This window comes from Fusarium pseudograminearum, chromosome 1, assembly GCF_000303195.2.
Source record: "Fusarium pseudograminearum CS3096 chromosome 1, whole genome shotgun sequence".
Taxonomy (NCBI): Eukaryota; Fungi; Ascomycota; class Sordariomycetes; order Hypocreales; family Nectriaceae; genus Fusarium; species Fusarium pseudograminearum.
The window spans coordinates 6,781,334-6,797,386 of record NC_031951.1 but is presented as its reverse complement, the minus strand read 5'-3'; the positions used below and the strand labels follow the sequence as shown (position 1 = coordinate 6,797,386).

The window sequence follows — 16,053 nt, the reverse complement described above, 5'->3', positions numbered from 1 at the left end:
TGGTGGTTGAAATGCCGGGGTTTGTGTGTTAAATCGACATGGGAGGAGTTCCAATGATCGATATTTGCCCCTCCAAAAGAAGCATGAGATGGAAAAATCTTGGTGGGGTTCTGACTGCCCCCACCCAATGCGGAGTTGAGTAAAGGTCAATAACTCGGTCACGTGCCTCCATCAACTCCAACGTTAAATAGCATTCTCTGTATGATTCTTCTATCACATATCTATACTACTTATGTACTATTTATGTAGTCTCAAGAAGGAATGAATAATGAGTCTTTAGAATATATCTAGGTTAGGTCTATTTTGAGTGTATTCCTGGCGAAATCTATAATCTATCAGCATCGTATGTCTAAGAGTCTGTATTAATTCTATCGAAAAAAAAAGCTGTACTATAGATCACCTTACATAGGTAGATTGTATATTAAGTTTAGTGAAATCCAGATGTTGCACTAAGAGAAAGGACGAAGAAACATTTTGATGTGAATGATGAAGCGAATTCATGACTGACACATTGACAGTACTGTGTATTCAACGCATGTAAACTGGGTAGGTGGACTTTAATTCTAACTTAAACCAGGCCTTCAACGCCAGCAATTTTAGGAGGGTTCAAACCTATCGATAGTTTTGTATGCAATAACGAGAGAAGTACAATACCATTAAGAGATACGTAAGTAAGATTTGGTGTCAGACTGGACCCTGGCAAGAATGGCCAGGGTATCACATGACAACGGGGGCCGTTGTTACAATTGATTTCCAATAATCTCATCCTGTAGTTTCAGATCTTTAACATCGTCCTAACCGATTTCCATCTCCAAAATCCAGTCTTAGTCCCAATATCAGTGTTTCCCACTATCAACGCTCGTGCGATCGAGAGATTTCCTCACTGCGGGGTTAAACAAAGTATGGCCTCACTAAACCTCAAAACTCCTCCATACCCGACAGGTGATACCGATGATGAGATCAGAAATGATCGGAAGCTGTGCCGAGTATGTTGGAATCTGTACCCGGGATCAGCTTCTTCGGCTCTTCCTTTGGCCGGAATAGCAATGCACGAAAACTCTGGTACTATCAACTCTGCCAGAGCTGCTGAAGCCGGTAATCTAAAGGCAGCCCCCACCTGGGCGGGACACGGACGTATTGACTATGCTTCTTGGGGGATCAGAATATACCTTCCTGACATCCCAAGTTCAGCAGTGGGGGGCTGTGTCTCTTGCTGGCTTCTTCAAGAGATGTTGACAAAACTGAACAGGGGCAACTTGGACTGCAGCGATCCTGAACTTTGGCTGGAGATTGTCTTCTGTAAAGGAAATGTTATGAGACTGAATCTTATTCGTGGAAGTCCGCCTGAAGATGACTTCGATATGTTCTCTTCAGGAGGAGACAGCTCCGAGGGTGATCTTGTCGAGAGCTACGAGATATACACTCTACCTGGTAGGAAACCCAAGATCCAATCCCGAGCAAGATTGAGGAACAACATTTAAACGTTACCTAGATTCTCCCTGCCCTTGGCCAACAATCGGTTCATGCATGAATATCGAACGACCAGATTGGAGTCTCGATGCTGAATTTGGCGGGCAAGCGAACCACATCGAACCCGACCCTACTTCTAAGTCATCTTTCGATAGAGCAAGGAGTTGGATAAAGGCGTGCAAGGAACATCATACCATCTGCTCGGAAGCAGAGTCAGCATCCGCGTCGAAACTACCCAAGCGAGTTGTCGATATTGGACCTGAAACAAATGATGGGATTCACATCTTCACGCACGACGACTCCAAGCAGCATATTACTGAGCAATACATTGCCCTATCTCACTGCTGGGGAAAGACTCAACATCTCAAGTCGACGAAAGATACCCTCGAACAGTGGAAAAAGAACATTCCTTTCGGCCGCTTTGCCAAAACCTTCCAGGATGCCATTATCATCTCACGAGAACTGGGTATTCGGTACATCTGGATAGACTCTCTTTGCATTGTTCAAGATGACACAAAAGATTGGGAAATAGAAGCGGCAAAGATGGCATCCATTTACAACAGTGCCGAGCTAGTTCTATCAGCTACTGGATCAGTTGATGGATCTGGTGGTTGCCTATTCCCACGAGAGCCTTACGTGACGGTCTCAGGTACTTTTCCAGATGGGAAACCTTTCGAGATTTATGGGCGCAAAGCTGGCCAGCATCAGCATTCTGCTTTTGGCTGGAATACCGACCGGAACGTGGCGAAAGGCTCTTCGAATCCCCTTGTCGGAACCATTGAACTCGACATCCTGAATCACCCGCTTTTGACCCGAGCCTGGTGTTTCCAAGAGAGATTGTTGGCTACGCGGATCTTGCACTACACCAAGAGTGAGATGATATTCGACTGTCTCTCGTCTATGGACTGTGAGTGCGGTGCACTTGAGAAACACGAAGATGACCCTCTTGTTCCAGCACGCCGGATTATCAAGACAGGCCATAAGTTTATCACAGGTACCAAGAGTTACAGAGGAACTTCTATTAGACCATCTAAGCCTCTTCAAGGGGAGGTGAAGGAATTTCAAGAACATCATGAGCTTTGGCGGGATTTGATCGTACAGTATTCTCAGAAGCAAATCACCTTTCGAACCGACGGTCTCCCTGCTGTTGCAGGATTGGCCACTGAGTGGTCAGACAAGCTGACGGGTAGATATCTTGCTGGCCTGTGGGAGAAAGATCTGCTAAATGGCCTACGCTGGATGCCAGACGAGAAGGACTCTGAAGAGGAGTTGAGTTACATTGCGCCTAGTTGGAGTTGGCTTAGTGTTCACCGTGGCGTGACATGGGGATTGGAGAGTTTTGAGTACGACAATTACTTTGTCACAGTCGACTTTACTCGCACAGCCTGTCCTCTCAAAGGTGAAAACAAGTTTGGACAGGTGAACTGCGGCTATCTATTTCTCACAGGCCGTGCTATGCCTGTGACCTTTACCATTAACGAAAATTCGGTTTACTTGGAGAAACCAGGGGAATCTGTCAGAAAGCAATTGGAAAGACCTGACAGTCTATTTCGTTTACGAAATCTGAAGACTAAGGACTTATTGTGCTTGAGACTCTGTACAAGACTGAGTACAAGAAATGCCTGGGACGATGACGGTGCGTTGGTTTTGGTCAAAGCGGATAAGGAAACTCTGGGCAAGCAGCTTGATCTACCTGAGGAGGTCCGGGAGTTTGGAAATGTTTATCAGAGAGTGGGATATATAACGAATTATATGACGAAAGGGTGGAATCACGAGCGGGAGTCGAAGAAGATGGAGATGTATATAATTTAGATTAGTCATAGCATATGTTGGAAATACGACCAAGCAAAGGGTGGATGCGTATCAGTAAGTCTAATTCCGAATTTCTCGAAATGTCCAAGAACAGTCCTGGAATGTCTGAAAAAGATTATATATCATGCTGCATGACCCTTGAAGCAATAATGAATGATCCTTGATTACAACATCTCAGTGTATCGCACCCTGCAGCTGTATGTGTAATTGCATTTTCTATCATATCCAAACTTTAGTCCATTCCTACGAAATCGGCGACTCCATGAGATTGATATTTGGTAGTTTTCGTAGCTTTAGTTCATAGCGTTTGACTTCAAGGGACGAACGGCTGCTGTATGAGACCGCCCGTAGCTATGAGAAGCATGCATGTACTAGTAGTAAATATCTATTCATTCTTCTTCTACTAACCACGATCACTGAGGATGGCCATCAAAAAGGAAGCACCAATGTCGAATAACAAAGAGGCAAAAACTAACTCCGGTACAGGGAATCGAACCCTGGGCTCCGCGGTACTGATCTCTCAGGTTATGAGAGCGCGAAATGTTAGCCACTACACCATACCGGATGGTGATTTGTTGAAGGGAGACTTGTAAGCAAGGATCAAGTCTGTAGTCACCAAAGCTACGGGAACGGATCACATCTTAACGACTCTTGGGGAGTATAGGATTCTGATAGCTATACGAAATGCAGAGAACATACCAGAATCAAGGCTTCCACAAGGACCGAGAATTCTGTATCTAAAGCACTGGTCGCATACAAGAATATGCTACATGCATACTGAGTATGGAGTCCAATCCCCTGGACATACTATCGTGGAACGATACAATGAGTACTTCACAAGAAACACTCGCTTATTATCATGAAGAAAATTGTGGTTCTTCTTGATAATCTAGTGTTCTTATCTGGTGATCAACCAAGTGACATGATAGAAGACAGCTAATTCGACACCACGAGACCGGGTCTGATGTCGTTGATAAAAGATGATCTGACACTATCCCTGAACCTCCCAAAAGACACTTTTAGCGGCGGGACTACCGCCGCTCTGGGTCCAGATCTGATATAACCGGCGAATCTCGGAATTACACGACTCCATCGAGACTCAGACCGCCCGGTACGATATTGATATCTCGCCATGTTGATCAGGCCATGATAATACGGTCAGGATCCAAGTAAAGCGTATAAATAGGAGGTAATCTCTTGTCAAGAAACACGAATGAATCTTCACTATATTCTTCAATTACTGTCGTTAATTCAAATTACCACATAATCGCAATGCCAAAGTACGTTCTCACCGGTGCAGACGGCAATCTTGGTCGAATTGCAGCTAGCTTCGCCTTGGAGATTGCTAACCCTGATGATGAACTTGTTTTCACTTCTTACAAACAAGAAGCCATCCCAGAAGACCTTCGAAGATCATGGACCGACAAAGGTGCAAAAGTCGTCACTGCCACGTACGACGACATTGAAAGCCTCAAAGCAGCTTTCCAAGGTGCTGAAGCTGTCTCGCTAATCTCAACTTGGCTCTTCGGAGAAGGCCGACGTCGCCAGGCTCAGACAGTAGTGGATGCTGCTAAAGCATGCGGCGTCAAGAGGGTTTGCTATACCTCCTTCGTCGGTGCTGGTATCGAAGCCGAGAATGAGGAGGATATTCCTTTCCTTCCTCGAGATCACCACTTTATCGAAAAGATCATCTACGCTTCTGGTTTAGAGTGGAATATCCAACGCAACTACCTCTACGCAGATAATATTCCGACTCTGTTTGCACAGTCGTGGAAGTTTTGCGGTGATCGCTGGCTGGTCAACACACATGGCCAAGCTGGTGCCTACGTTGCACGAGAAGACTGTGGAAATGTCCTGGCTGCCTTACTCCTTGGCAGAGGAAAGCCCAACATTGTTTATGAGATTAGCGGTCCGGAAGCCGTGACCAATGAAGAAGTTTTCAAGTGGATGTGCGAACAGACCGGTTACAACGGTGAAATCGTTGACATGCCTGACGAGGAACTCAAGACATGGTGGCTTGATCACGGCTTACCTACGGATTTCTTTGGTGATTTCTCGAAGTTGCCTATGAAACTTTGTATCGGTGATCTTCTGTGTTGTGGAGAGATGGTTGCGCGGGGATTTATGGCAAAGACGACTGACAGTGTTGAGAAGCTGACTGGAAAGAAGCCGAAGCTGTATAAAGAGGCTTTATTGCAGTATAAGGATCTGTTCCCAAAGGCCTAGTTATGGGATCGATAGTTCAGCCGCGGTTGACAGGGCATTCTAAATACAAAATATCAATTGCTTTTAGTGGCAGTGCTAACTAGATGTATGACTAACCTGGGCTGCATATGTGGTGACTGCATATGTGCTGACATGTCGGATGATCCTTGGTTCAAATCTGCACTTTTGGCAACCCTCAACCATCTATTATGACGACAGCATGTCTCGGCCTAGCTATCATTAACGATCGCAGTTATAAATAACTTGGAATTCCCACTCTTGAACGCACCGTCCTTAGAATCGGATGGAAAGTCATCAAGATGCGGAACATGTCAATTTTGGGTGCTGGCAAGACATCCTCGCATTCTCTGCTGGTTCAAACACAAGATGTTCGCAGTGACACTTTTACAGAAGAAGCCTCGAGTTGGCCCAATCATCCCAAAACTCTCGACTATGGATGGAAGGTCATTTGGCTCTTTCCGCTAGTCTTGATATGGGTGCCCTTCATTGGTTAGCATCTCATTTATTTTCGCTTTTCTTGCCTTGCCACTAACCATGATTGAGTGCTTGCATTCTTTATTCACGGATTGAACGATAAGCCGATCTCTGCACATGGTGATGCGGTACTTGAAGCTATAGGGCTCGCATCGACATTGTGGCCCATCGCCTTGGCAGCTGTCCTGGGCGCTCTGGTTCGTACCGTCGCCTTATTTCGAGCTGAGCAAGGCACAGAACTTGGTGTGAGTGGAACGGTTGCTACTCACCAATATTTGACTGACGTTGCGTGATAAAGACCCTTGCAATTCTGCTGGGAAGCCAGACCCTTATCAATACCATCAAAACCGCTTTCGTGCTTCGGATGCTATCTGTATGGACACTAGTACTCTTCGTTCTCTGGACGTTCAGTCCCTTGGGCGGCCAGGCCGTTCTCAGAACCATCCGCACTAAATCTCACATCAGTTCACAGGAACACAAAATTTCATACATCCCAGCGGCAGATGCTGGACCGCCACTCAACTTCGCTCTTTGGGAGAGCTCTTCTACAAGGGGCGACCAGTTGGGAAGGATACTGCCCATGTTTGGCGCTGCGCTCTCTGCACCCAATGCGCTCGCGCAAGCCTCTAACGGATCCAGTAAAAGATTCGACGCTGTCATCAAACAGCTGGGGGGCGTGGATGTAGCTAGTAAAGATGCCAAGGTTGATCTCTGGGGGAATGTTCGTGTCCCCGAGATCACGCAGTTGCCCGGTTACAATAACTTGGATCTTTACAACTGGATCAAGGTACCCTCTGATCAGCTAGCGACATACGAATCCTTAATCGGAATTCCTATTCGAGGGATACCTTCAAACTCTGCTGGCAACTTCACGCTGCAAATATCGGCGAGTTACATCGCTCTAGAGGTAAGCGCTTCTTGATGATTGTTGTGAGTCCACGAACTGATCATTCCCAATTCTCAGTGCTCCTCCTGGTTCAATACTTCAGAGTGGCTTTCTCGAATTCCCAACGGGTTGCGTTCGCACAAAACTATGAATGCAAGTATTGTGGAAGAGAAGGTGACAGAGCTTAATCGTGGCACGTCACATACTTACATGGACATACCGAATGGTATATCAGGAAGTAATAGTGACTTCAACTTCTCAAGCGAAGATAGATACAGCATAGGGCCAGTCAAGCGTGGCACATTGGTCTTCGGTACCAGGAACAACTCTACGATATGCGATATGAGCAACGTCTATGTTGACGTTGACATAAAGTGCGACAGACCTCGCGCTTTTGAGACAATGGTCTGCCAAGCTCTAAGTGTTCGTCACTCACGCGGCCACGGCGTCTCTATTCCAAGCACGAATATGACAACTAATCGCGGAACGGCACCAGGAGCCTTTATATCTGCTCTGCCCTGGCTGACTCAATCCTTCCATCCTGGAGTTAAGTCACCCTTTGAGAACTACCTTACAGACCCAGCGCTAGGTATGGAAGACGACCTGACAGGCGGCTTTGGTATCACGACCGAGTTCACCAGACTCCCTCTCAAGGTCTTTGCCCAGAGGCTAGCTTTGGTCATTAACACGGCCATGCGTGTTTCGTACTATGCACCCGCTGTTCTATCGTTTGGAAATATTAATATGACAGAGATGGAGGATTGGATGCCAGGGATGTATGCAATCCAGTATACAAATACGACTGGAGACTTCACAACCAGTGAGGAGCGGTACCAGGTGCAAAATATTTGGATGGCAATTTACATCGTTTCTCTCATTCTCATGGGAATCAGTCTTCTGGCCACAGTTTCGCTCAGCCTTGTAACAAGAGCTCCAGACTTTCTCACAAGCATCTCAGCTTTGACACGAGACTCTGTCCATATTAATGTCCCGGCAGGTGGCAGCACCTATTGTGGTGACGAGCGTGCGACGTTGTTAAAGAATAGGCGCCTGAAGATCCGAGATGTTCAGCCTGACGAGGATATCGGTTACGTTGCGCTTGCAGATGACAATAGTCATGGAAATCGAGGTTTAAAGGCGGCGAAGAAGCGCCTGTATGCTTGAACGTTGGCAAGTCACTGGCTTCTAAATCTTTGTAGCGGAGGATGGGGATCTATACGGTTTACAGATTCTATATTGCCGGAATATGCATTGACAGCATCAAAGGGCATTGTATCTATCCAATGCTATGTTTCTGATAATCTATTATATACTCGAAAGAAAGTATTGCATATGCATAATATAATCCCTCGCACATAGCATCGTTTTATCGCAACTAGGACGATATACCAAGAAGCTCGTGTGTCTCAAGAAGTCGGGACGAACTCGATTAATGAAGACGTCGTCGTCGGATTGGAACATCAATATCGATGTCGAGAAGCTGGCAGAAGCCGTCAACGCATCCACACCTGGTTTGATCGCAAAACTCGACAGCGCTGCAGCTCTCCGCCGACATGCATGGGAAAAGATCGGCAGGAACGAAACCGGAAGTAGTTGCAGGGAGTTCGCTTGTTGTGGTCTCAGCAGGGAGGGTGATGAAAGAGGTGATGTCGGTTGTGAAGTCGAGATTTTGAGTGCTCTCGAGAGTGGTAGTCAGATCATCCTCTGTTACGAAAGATGTCTCAACTGATGTCTCGGCAGATGTGAGCGAGAAGGTGGTTTCGAGGGTGATTGTCTCTTGGGCAGTAACGGAAGATGTCTCAGTCTCGATAGATGTTTGGAATGAGGTCTCGGCGGTCGTGAGAGTGGTGTCAGTTCCAGATACAATTGCAGTGCTGGATCTAGGACGGCATGCTCCAGCATTGGCAGCATGGAAAGAAGCGAGGGCAATAAAGCCAGTGAATAGTCTTGATGAAACCATTATAACGAATGTAGTGATGTGCAAAAACGAGCGACAAAATTTTCTCTATAACAAATGCTTACAAGTAAGTAAACAATACAGGCAGCATTCTCTAATATATACACAGACAATTCATGCAGTGATGATCCTTTTGGAATAAGTGTTGGTTAAGCTGACTCCTAGCACGAAACTAACAGCAGACTATTGAACTTGGCGCTGCAACTAACACGTTTATTTTCTTGTTTTCTGCTGATCGTGATAAATCATGGAATAAACAAGCATGTTTACCCCTGAGCGCTAAAAGCAAAGACACGAATCAACCGCTGTCAATCAAAGCGCTAGGTTAGTTCAGGGCTGAGAGGAAATACAGATCGACATTAGCGCTGCCAAATCGACTTTGTGTGTTTTCTTATCATTGATTGTGTTTTCTTTTGAGGTCGATGACGAAGGCCAGAAGTGTTAGATATACTTTTCGAGTGAGTGTCATGATGTGATATGATAGCTGAATCTCAATGCATGATCAAAATACAAGGCATTATCATATTAGACATTAAGTAACTATATCATATGCTCTATCTATTCAAGGGTCATCCTCCTCGTAGGTTCACTTCTCATTAATCGTTCATACCATGAATTATCCCGTTTCCATACCGGAGCACCCACAATCTCGAGTATATCAGCCGCCTTGCGCTTTTCCCTATCCTCCAGATCCTGGTTGATACCAGCTTCGATCAAAAGACCAGCAATGGCATATAGCTTGTACTCTTCGCCGTCGTGCATATCTTCCCAGGCCTTCTTTGCTCTTCCCAGCGCAATCTGGTTAGCGACGTGGTGTAAAGCACTCCATCCTTTTCGGTCTGTTTGGTTAACGGAGGCCCCTGAGTCCAAAAGAAATTGGACGATTTCTGTTGGATCGACCCCATCACAACTCAGATGCATGGATGAGATAGCGAGCATTAGAGGTGTTTGTTCGTCTGGGAATGGACCTAGAGCTTGGAGGGTGATTCCACGACTGTGTAGCAACTGCAGGACTCCATATTTCAAATGTCTGAAACTGTGACCTTCACGGCAAGAGACAGTACCATTTGGCGAAGCATTGCCATGAAGCAGAACTCTTGCGTATTCCTCAAACCTGGGTTCATCGTGAGGATACGGTGTCGCATCGTTGGCCAAGTGCAGTAAAGCATACGTAATCTCATCCCGTTTCGAATCTTCTCGTTCCCAGATGCTGTTATCAGAGTTGCAGAAGAACCTGACCACGTCTAAGCGGTTGTTGGTCATGGCAGTACCAATAGGTCCATCAAAATTCTTGGAGGCTTTCAGCTTTGAGGCTCCAGCTCTTATCAGCAACTTCACCATCTCTCTGTCACATTGGCTGATGGCCGTCTCCAGAGCAAATTCCGAGTCCGGTCGCATGCTAGAGTGCGGATGACTGTCCAATAAAAGAGACACAACCTCCCTGTGTCCTTCAAGCACGGCTAGCTCGAGGGGAGTCATCGCAACAAGTTCCGCAGTGGCTAATATCGGCTGTCCTTCCTGAGTTTCTGATATACGAGTCTTGCTTCTGGGATGCGTGAAATAGACGCTGTATAGTGAAGATCGAATGTTGGTCTGTCTCAGATATCTTGCCAGACTTGTGGTGTCGATGATCTTCCGAACAACTGGTATTATGCCAAGAAGTGAAGCTAGTTGTAAAGCGCTGAGTCTCTCTGCTGAAATCAAATCCTTTGGCTGCTCGACTATGATGACATTCGTGATTTCCCCAAGCCCGTTGACTGTAGGAAAATGGTGACCATGCTTTCTTGCAGTCCATTGCTTTTTGATATATTCTCGTGTATCCTTGAACTTTGACAGGTATGTGAACCACAATCCTCGACTAACATGGTCCTGCGTCAGGAACGACATAGCTTTTGCTGTTATTTTATCGTCTTGGAGTAACTGAGGGTACTCTCCGAGATGTCTAAACCAGAACCGGGTTGCATAGGGAAGCACTAGATCGGATCTCTCGTCTGTCTTGCCCTCCGACCAGATTGGGAGCAACTCTTCCATCAGATCCAAACATCGCGACGCAATAGACTCATGGTCTTTATCAGTGTGTATCTGAAAGGCACCAGGACCGGTCCTTTCTACTGTCATGTAACGATGAAGAAAGTCTCGAACTGAGCGCTGTGATAGCTGGACAGTCTGCACTGTCTCGTATTCCAAATCCGACTTCCTCGTCTCTGGTCTAATGACGACAATGGATCTGCAGACCTTGATACAGGTCTTTAGATCTTCGATACTGGTCTCTGAGTCGGAAGCCTGATCTCCCATCAAGGCATGTAGCTCTTGAATAGTGAGAGGATGGTATGCAAGCAATAACCAACTAAACAATAATCGCACCCGTTTTCTATGTTCGACCGGGATCTCTTGCAGAATGTTGCCGTAGATAGTTTCAAAACTATTACTTAGACACCTGATGTGCAAGGGTATCTGAAGTTTTGATTTGTATCGGAGGTCAGATAATACCAAGCTTGCCCAATGAAAAGACTGGTTGGGTCGTGATGCGAGAGCTGTTACCACTTGGCCGTGGAGTTGCAAAGGCCATTCATTGTCTTGTGCGATCTTCTTGAGGCTTTTGTTTATATAGAGCTGGACATCGCGGGCATTGTTCTCTTGCAGTTCTGAATCGAGAGATAGTATTGAGAAGGTATCTTTGTGCTTCATTTGGGAAGGTGCTGATAGACAAGTCATGAGGAGTCGAAAGTTCTGAGGAGATTTGGGCGAGGTTAAAAGTTCAGAGAGCCGATGTGTCAAACCCCTGATCGATGATACATCACACTCGTCGATTCCGTCGAGAATGCAAGTAATAGTTCCTGCGGCTGGGTCGCGAATCATGGCAATAAAGATTTGCCAAAGGATTTCAACCATGTTCTTTGCCAATGCTATGCGGTCGCTACCGTGAGCTCGAATCTTGTCAAGCCCATGGTGTATAAGTCCCGGCCTCAGTTTGCACAGTTGCCATATAAGTCCACGAAGAACGGCCGTAGCGGAGTTCTTATAGATGTTTCCCTGGCTGCAGAAGAAGTATAGCACGGTTTCATCAGGCGTGTGTCCAGATAATCGTTCGAGTTGACCAGCGATGTAACTGGCCAGCATGGTCTTTCCTGTGCCTTGGCTTCCTTGGATAATAAGACCTTTGCACTTGCTGGGGGGCAAGAGCCAATAGCGGAAGTCGGGAATTTCTGTGATCCATGCACAAGTGCCTTCTAGAACATGACCCTTTGCTGATTCGAGTGATGCAAGATCCTGTCGTGGGTCGGTAACAAATAAATAGTGCAAAAGTTCCTTTTCGCGCTCTTTGAAAGAATTTGAATACTCTAGTTGATGCGTAGAGTTTGAAACACATGATAATGACTTGAATCTATCAAATAGTCAGCTCGGTTCATTAACAGACTTATTCATAACGTACTCTGACTCTCGGAAGGTCACCAGACATAACTGTTCTCGTTCCAGATCTTCAAAAAGGGTTTTGACTCTCTGTCCATTAAGACGATCGTACACGGTCACCAGCCCCGGATCGTCCAAAGTGAATTCGCGCCAGTTAAATCCAATCAGAATGTCTTTGGTGATCTCAGAGCAGTGGAGCAAGATTTGTGTTGTAAATTCGAGTTGCTTCTCAGTGTCATTGCTGTCGGTGGAGGGGACTGATTCGATCTCACTCGCTAATCTCGATAAGCTTTCCCACTGTTCAAGCCGTTTTATAATATCCTTGTTAGAGGAATTAAGTTGTTGAAAGAAAGTAACAGCTTCATCGGCGAATTGTGCAAGCCGGGAGGCAGCATCCTTTACATTCACAATTGCAGCCATAACGATCCAGAATGAAATATGGCGTTTCTCAAGCACAGATTATCGTCGATAAATATAATAAGAGTCAAAAAGTGATACGCGTCCAGGTGAAGAAGACATGACGATGGAGCCTAGACCGTGTAAGTTGATGGCTTAGTCAGGCGGCTATTTTTACACATTTTACATGGGGCTTTCGTATACATCGCAGCTGCGCCACGGTCATCTGGACAAGGCGTTCTCTTGTAATAACTTCTGCCTGGTTTTATTTGGTTATTAATACATTTATATACCCAATGGCTAGCATGGGGAGATGCAGCTAGCTATGACGTCTTTCGTAACACATTTATACCCAGAAATGAACTAACCAGCTTCAGGATATGCACGTTTCACCCAATACCCTGGGAGTTTCAATCTTTATTTGATTTATTTATATCACGGCTGATATGCGTAGCTACGGCGATGACGTTTGTTTTCATCTTTAAGTTATTTATATGTTCATGATAGATATTTGTTCGTGTCTATACAACCAAAATACATATGTTGCTTGCGCGGACTGTGGCTGTGATATAGCCAAAAACGTTTGAGGATACCAGCAACTTGGATGGAAACGTCCAGTAAGAATCTCATTATGCAGAGTGTAGGAGGAATGAATCATAATATTGCCCTTGACATGAAGAAAGCTTAAGGGTATCAGGTTGTAATGCGAATACGCACGCAGCCTAGCTCCCAGTCTCTCAAACTGGCTATGTGGTTATAGCAACTGGAATTTATTTTGTGAATGACGATCGAGATTCTGATCATGATAGCCATTTTTTCTGTGTCTATTTAATCACTATATCATAGATAAACATGAAATAATATTTTAACCGTGTTCTCCTTTGTATCAATTAGAGTAGTGACCACGGTTTCTATTGTCCATTGTCAAGTCTCTTATTCATGTCTCGTCAGTGCAACAACGCAACCCGAGTATTAGCAAAATCACGGCATTAGTCTAGAGTTGCACCAGAAGACATATCGCCGATCCTCGGAGAGTCGATCAGAAATTTTATGGCTGTTGTTGGTCGAACTAATAACCTCGCGTGACGTGAATCCCAAATCTCGTGATATTTGGTGGGCTGTTCCATCCTCGGACTCATAGTTCCAGCCTCCAACAACCGAGGAAATACCTCAACCACCGTAAAGTTACATGCGTTTCGCACACTTACAATTGATTTTGGATGCATTTTCTTCTTGAACAAGGGTTGTTGTAACCCCAATGACGTCCATATCATCAGTTTCGAGTTTCGGATATTGGTGCGGGTCAAGAGGATAATTGCTTTGCCTCTTGCTGCGCTGCAAGAGATCGAGAGCGTCAATAGGTCTTTTAAACACCTCAATGCTTAGTCGTGGGGTTGTGTCACCTTCTTGTTATAGTAAATATTCTTACCGGCTGTTTGTTTGCGGGCAAAAGTAAGTCTGTCAGTTCGTGGCCCAGTGATGGAACTGAAACCCATTATTACAACCTTGTGCCCCAAATCGGCTCATTTCCAAAGCCTGCCATGGAAGCAAGCACGAGACTGTGTTGGCCAGGGTAAAAAGCGACTATCGACCCCACGGGGTCAGCTGGCTTTGCCGCATCTCCGCGGGTAAACGTACATTCGGGCATAGCTCATCAACTTACACTGTTTGTAGTTCCATTGTTCCGGTAATTTAAAGTTCCTGTGATTTGACATGACCTGATAAACGATAACGGACTCCTTTTCCATGTCACCATAGAATTATGTGAATGGGCTGATATCTGATTTTGTATTATAAGTTGAAGCGAGGTCGCTCGTCTACAAGGCATTGACTCATACATCTGAAATACATGTTTACCACCAAATACCAAATCTCATACTATCCTCAGAACCCAAGATGCTATCGTCAAGTAATATGATGCGAACCAGCATTCTTCGACCAGCAAGGCTGGCTACTCCAAACACAGCACTTGTTGCGCGCCTAGCAGCAGCAACAATTCAGACAAGCCGTCGGAGCTTTTCTTCAACACAAAAAACACCTTGCACGGGCTGTGTATCTTCTGGGTGTCAAGCATGCGCTCGTCACAGCTCGAAAAGTCGTGGCAACACCAGTAATATGGCTACAAACTTCAACACCAGAAAAGGTGCAGCCTATGCCACTACATCAAGCTCAATCCCTACTGAACAGTGGGCACAAGTTTTGGAAAAGACTGGGGGAGGTAAATCATGACTTCCACGATCATTGAGTTAGGCTAACCAACCATTTTAGCTGTTCAGTATAAAAAGATCCCAGTTCCCACACCAGCATCAGACGAAGTTTTGATCAATATCAAGTATAGCGGTGTTTGTCATACGGATCTTCACGCGGTCAACGGCGACTGGCCACTTGCCTCCAAAATGCCTCTAGTCGGGGGCCATGAAGGTGCAGGCGTGGTAGTAGCACGAGGAGAACTCGTCAAAGACGTCGAAATAGGCGACCATGTAGGTCTCAAGTGGCTTCATGGCTCATGTATGAGCTGCGAACAATGTCGCCAGTCCAACGAATCTCTTTGTTCCCATGCCTCACTTTCTGGCTATACAGTCGACGGCTCATTCCAGCAATATGCTGTCGGGAAGGCTGCGCACGTAGCGCGTATTCCCAAGGACTGCGATCTTGCCGGAGTAGCACCTATCTTGTGTGCTGGACTTACCGTTTACAAAGCCCTCAAGTCCTCCAACGTTCGCCCAGGACAGAGTGTAGTCATTGCTGGTGCAGGTGGAGGCCTTGGTGTTTTTGCAATTCAGTATGCCAAGTCTATGGGACTGCACGTAACAGCTCTTGATGGGGGTGAAGAGAAGCGCAAGGTTTGCACTGAACTCGGCGCTGATACTTTTGTCGACTTCAAAACCTCTACGGACATTGTAGGGGAGATCAAGAATGCCACTAGAGGCTTGGGGCCGGATGCGGTTCTGCTTTTGGCTGCGAGCGAGAAGCCTTTTCAGCAGGCTAGCCAGTACGTCAAGAGCAAAGGCACAATCGTCTGTGTTGGATTACCAGCCAATGCATTTGTCAAGGCCCCTGTGTTCGACACTGTTGTTAGGTGAGTAAGGCGAATGTATTACTGTCTGAAACAACTAACAAATAATGAAAGGGAAATCAATATCAAGGGTAGTTACGTGGGAAACCGCCAAGATACCGCCGAGGCCATCGAATTTTACAGACAGGGTCTGATCCATGCGCCGTACAAGTAAGCTTTTTCCATATCAAGATATTACCTGTCACTGACTTGAACTCTCAGAATTGTCGGTCTATCGGAGCTTCAGAAGGTTTACGACATGATGATTGCGGGCAACATTGCTGGCCGCTATGTGGTAGATACTAGCAGATGATGTTGCAAATATTCCTTTTGATATATAGGAATTAACTAAGTAGCTAAAGATAT

At 45.8% G+C, this 16,053-nt stretch overlaps 7 protein-coding genes across 7 annotated transcripts; 4 read left to right on the top strand and 3 right to left on the bottom strand.

The window, feature by feature from the left end:
- Positions 1-902: 902 nt before the first annotated feature.
- On the top strand, positions 903-3,548 carry FPSE_05131 (uncharacterized protein; the record flags this gene model as incomplete). The annotated part of the gene is made up of 5 exons (XM_009258249.1): positions 903-1,431; positions 1,493-3,106; positions 3,294-3,336; positions 3,461-3,479; positions 3,519-3,548. The coding sequence occupies 5 exons, from the start codon at positions 903-905 to the stop codon at positions 3,546-3,548; spliced, it is 2,235 nt and encodes a 744-aa protein (XP_009256524.1).
- Positions 3,549-4,554: 1,006 nt separating this feature from the next.
- FPSE_05130 (uncharacterized protein) lies at positions 4,555-5,508 on the top strand (the record flags this gene model as incomplete). Its single annotated transcript, XM_009258248.1, has 1 exon — positions 4,555-5,508. One exon carries the CDS (start codon positions 4,555-4,557, stop codon positions 5,506-5,508), a length of 954 nt encoding a protein of 317 aa, XP_009256523.1.
- A 299-nt stretch (positions 5,509-5,807) lies between these two features.
- Positions 5,808-8,032, top strand: FPSE_05129 (uncharacterized protein; the record flags this gene model as incomplete). The annotated part of the gene is made up of 4 exons (XM_009258247.1): positions 5,808-5,997; positions 6,052-6,227; positions 6,281-6,889; positions 6,947-8,032. 4 exons carry the CDS (start codon positions 5,808-5,810, stop codon positions 8,030-8,032), a joined length of 2,061 nt encoding a protein of 686 aa, XP_009256522.1.
- A 265-nt stretch (positions 8,033-8,297) lies between these two features.
- On the bottom strand, positions 8,298-8,828 carry FPSE_05128 (uncharacterized protein; the record flags this gene model as incomplete). Its single annotated transcript, XM_009258246.1, has 1 exon — positions 8,298-8,828. One exon carries the CDS (start codon positions 8,826-8,828, stop codon positions 8,298-8,300), a length of 531 nt encoding a protein of 176 aa, XP_009256521.1.
- Positions 8,829-9,383: 555 nt separating this feature from the next.
- Positions 9,384-12,656, bottom strand: FPSE_05127 (uncharacterized protein; the record flags this gene model as incomplete). The annotated part of the gene is made up of 2 exons (XM_009258245.1): positions 9,384-12,210; positions 12,259-12,656. The coding sequence occupies 2 exons, from the start codon at positions 12,654-12,656 to the stop codon at positions 9,384-9,386; spliced, it is 3,225 nt and encodes a 1,074-aa protein (XP_009256520.1).
- A 957-nt stretch (positions 12,657-13,613) lies between these two features.
- Positions 13,614-14,280, bottom strand: FPSE_05126 (uncharacterized protein; the record flags this gene model as incomplete). Its single annotated transcript, XM_009258244.1, has 4 exons — positions 13,614-13,801; positions 13,841-13,967; positions 14,062-14,117; positions 14,271-14,280. The coding sequence occupies 4 exons, from the start codon at positions 14,278-14,280 to the stop codon at positions 13,614-13,616; spliced, it is 381 nt and encodes a 126-aa protein (XP_009256519.1).
- Positions 14,281-14,747: 467 nt separating this feature from the next.
- Positions 14,748-16,000, top strand: FPSE_05125 (uncharacterized protein; the record flags this gene model as incomplete). Its single annotated transcript, XM_009258243.1, has 4 exons — positions 14,748-14,850; positions 14,901-15,711; positions 15,763-15,858; positions 15,910-16,000. 4 exons carry the CDS (start codon positions 14,748-14,750, stop codon positions 15,998-16,000), a joined length of 1,101 nt encoding a protein of 366 aa, XP_009256518.1.
- Positions 16,001-16,053: the final 53 nt, after the last annotated feature.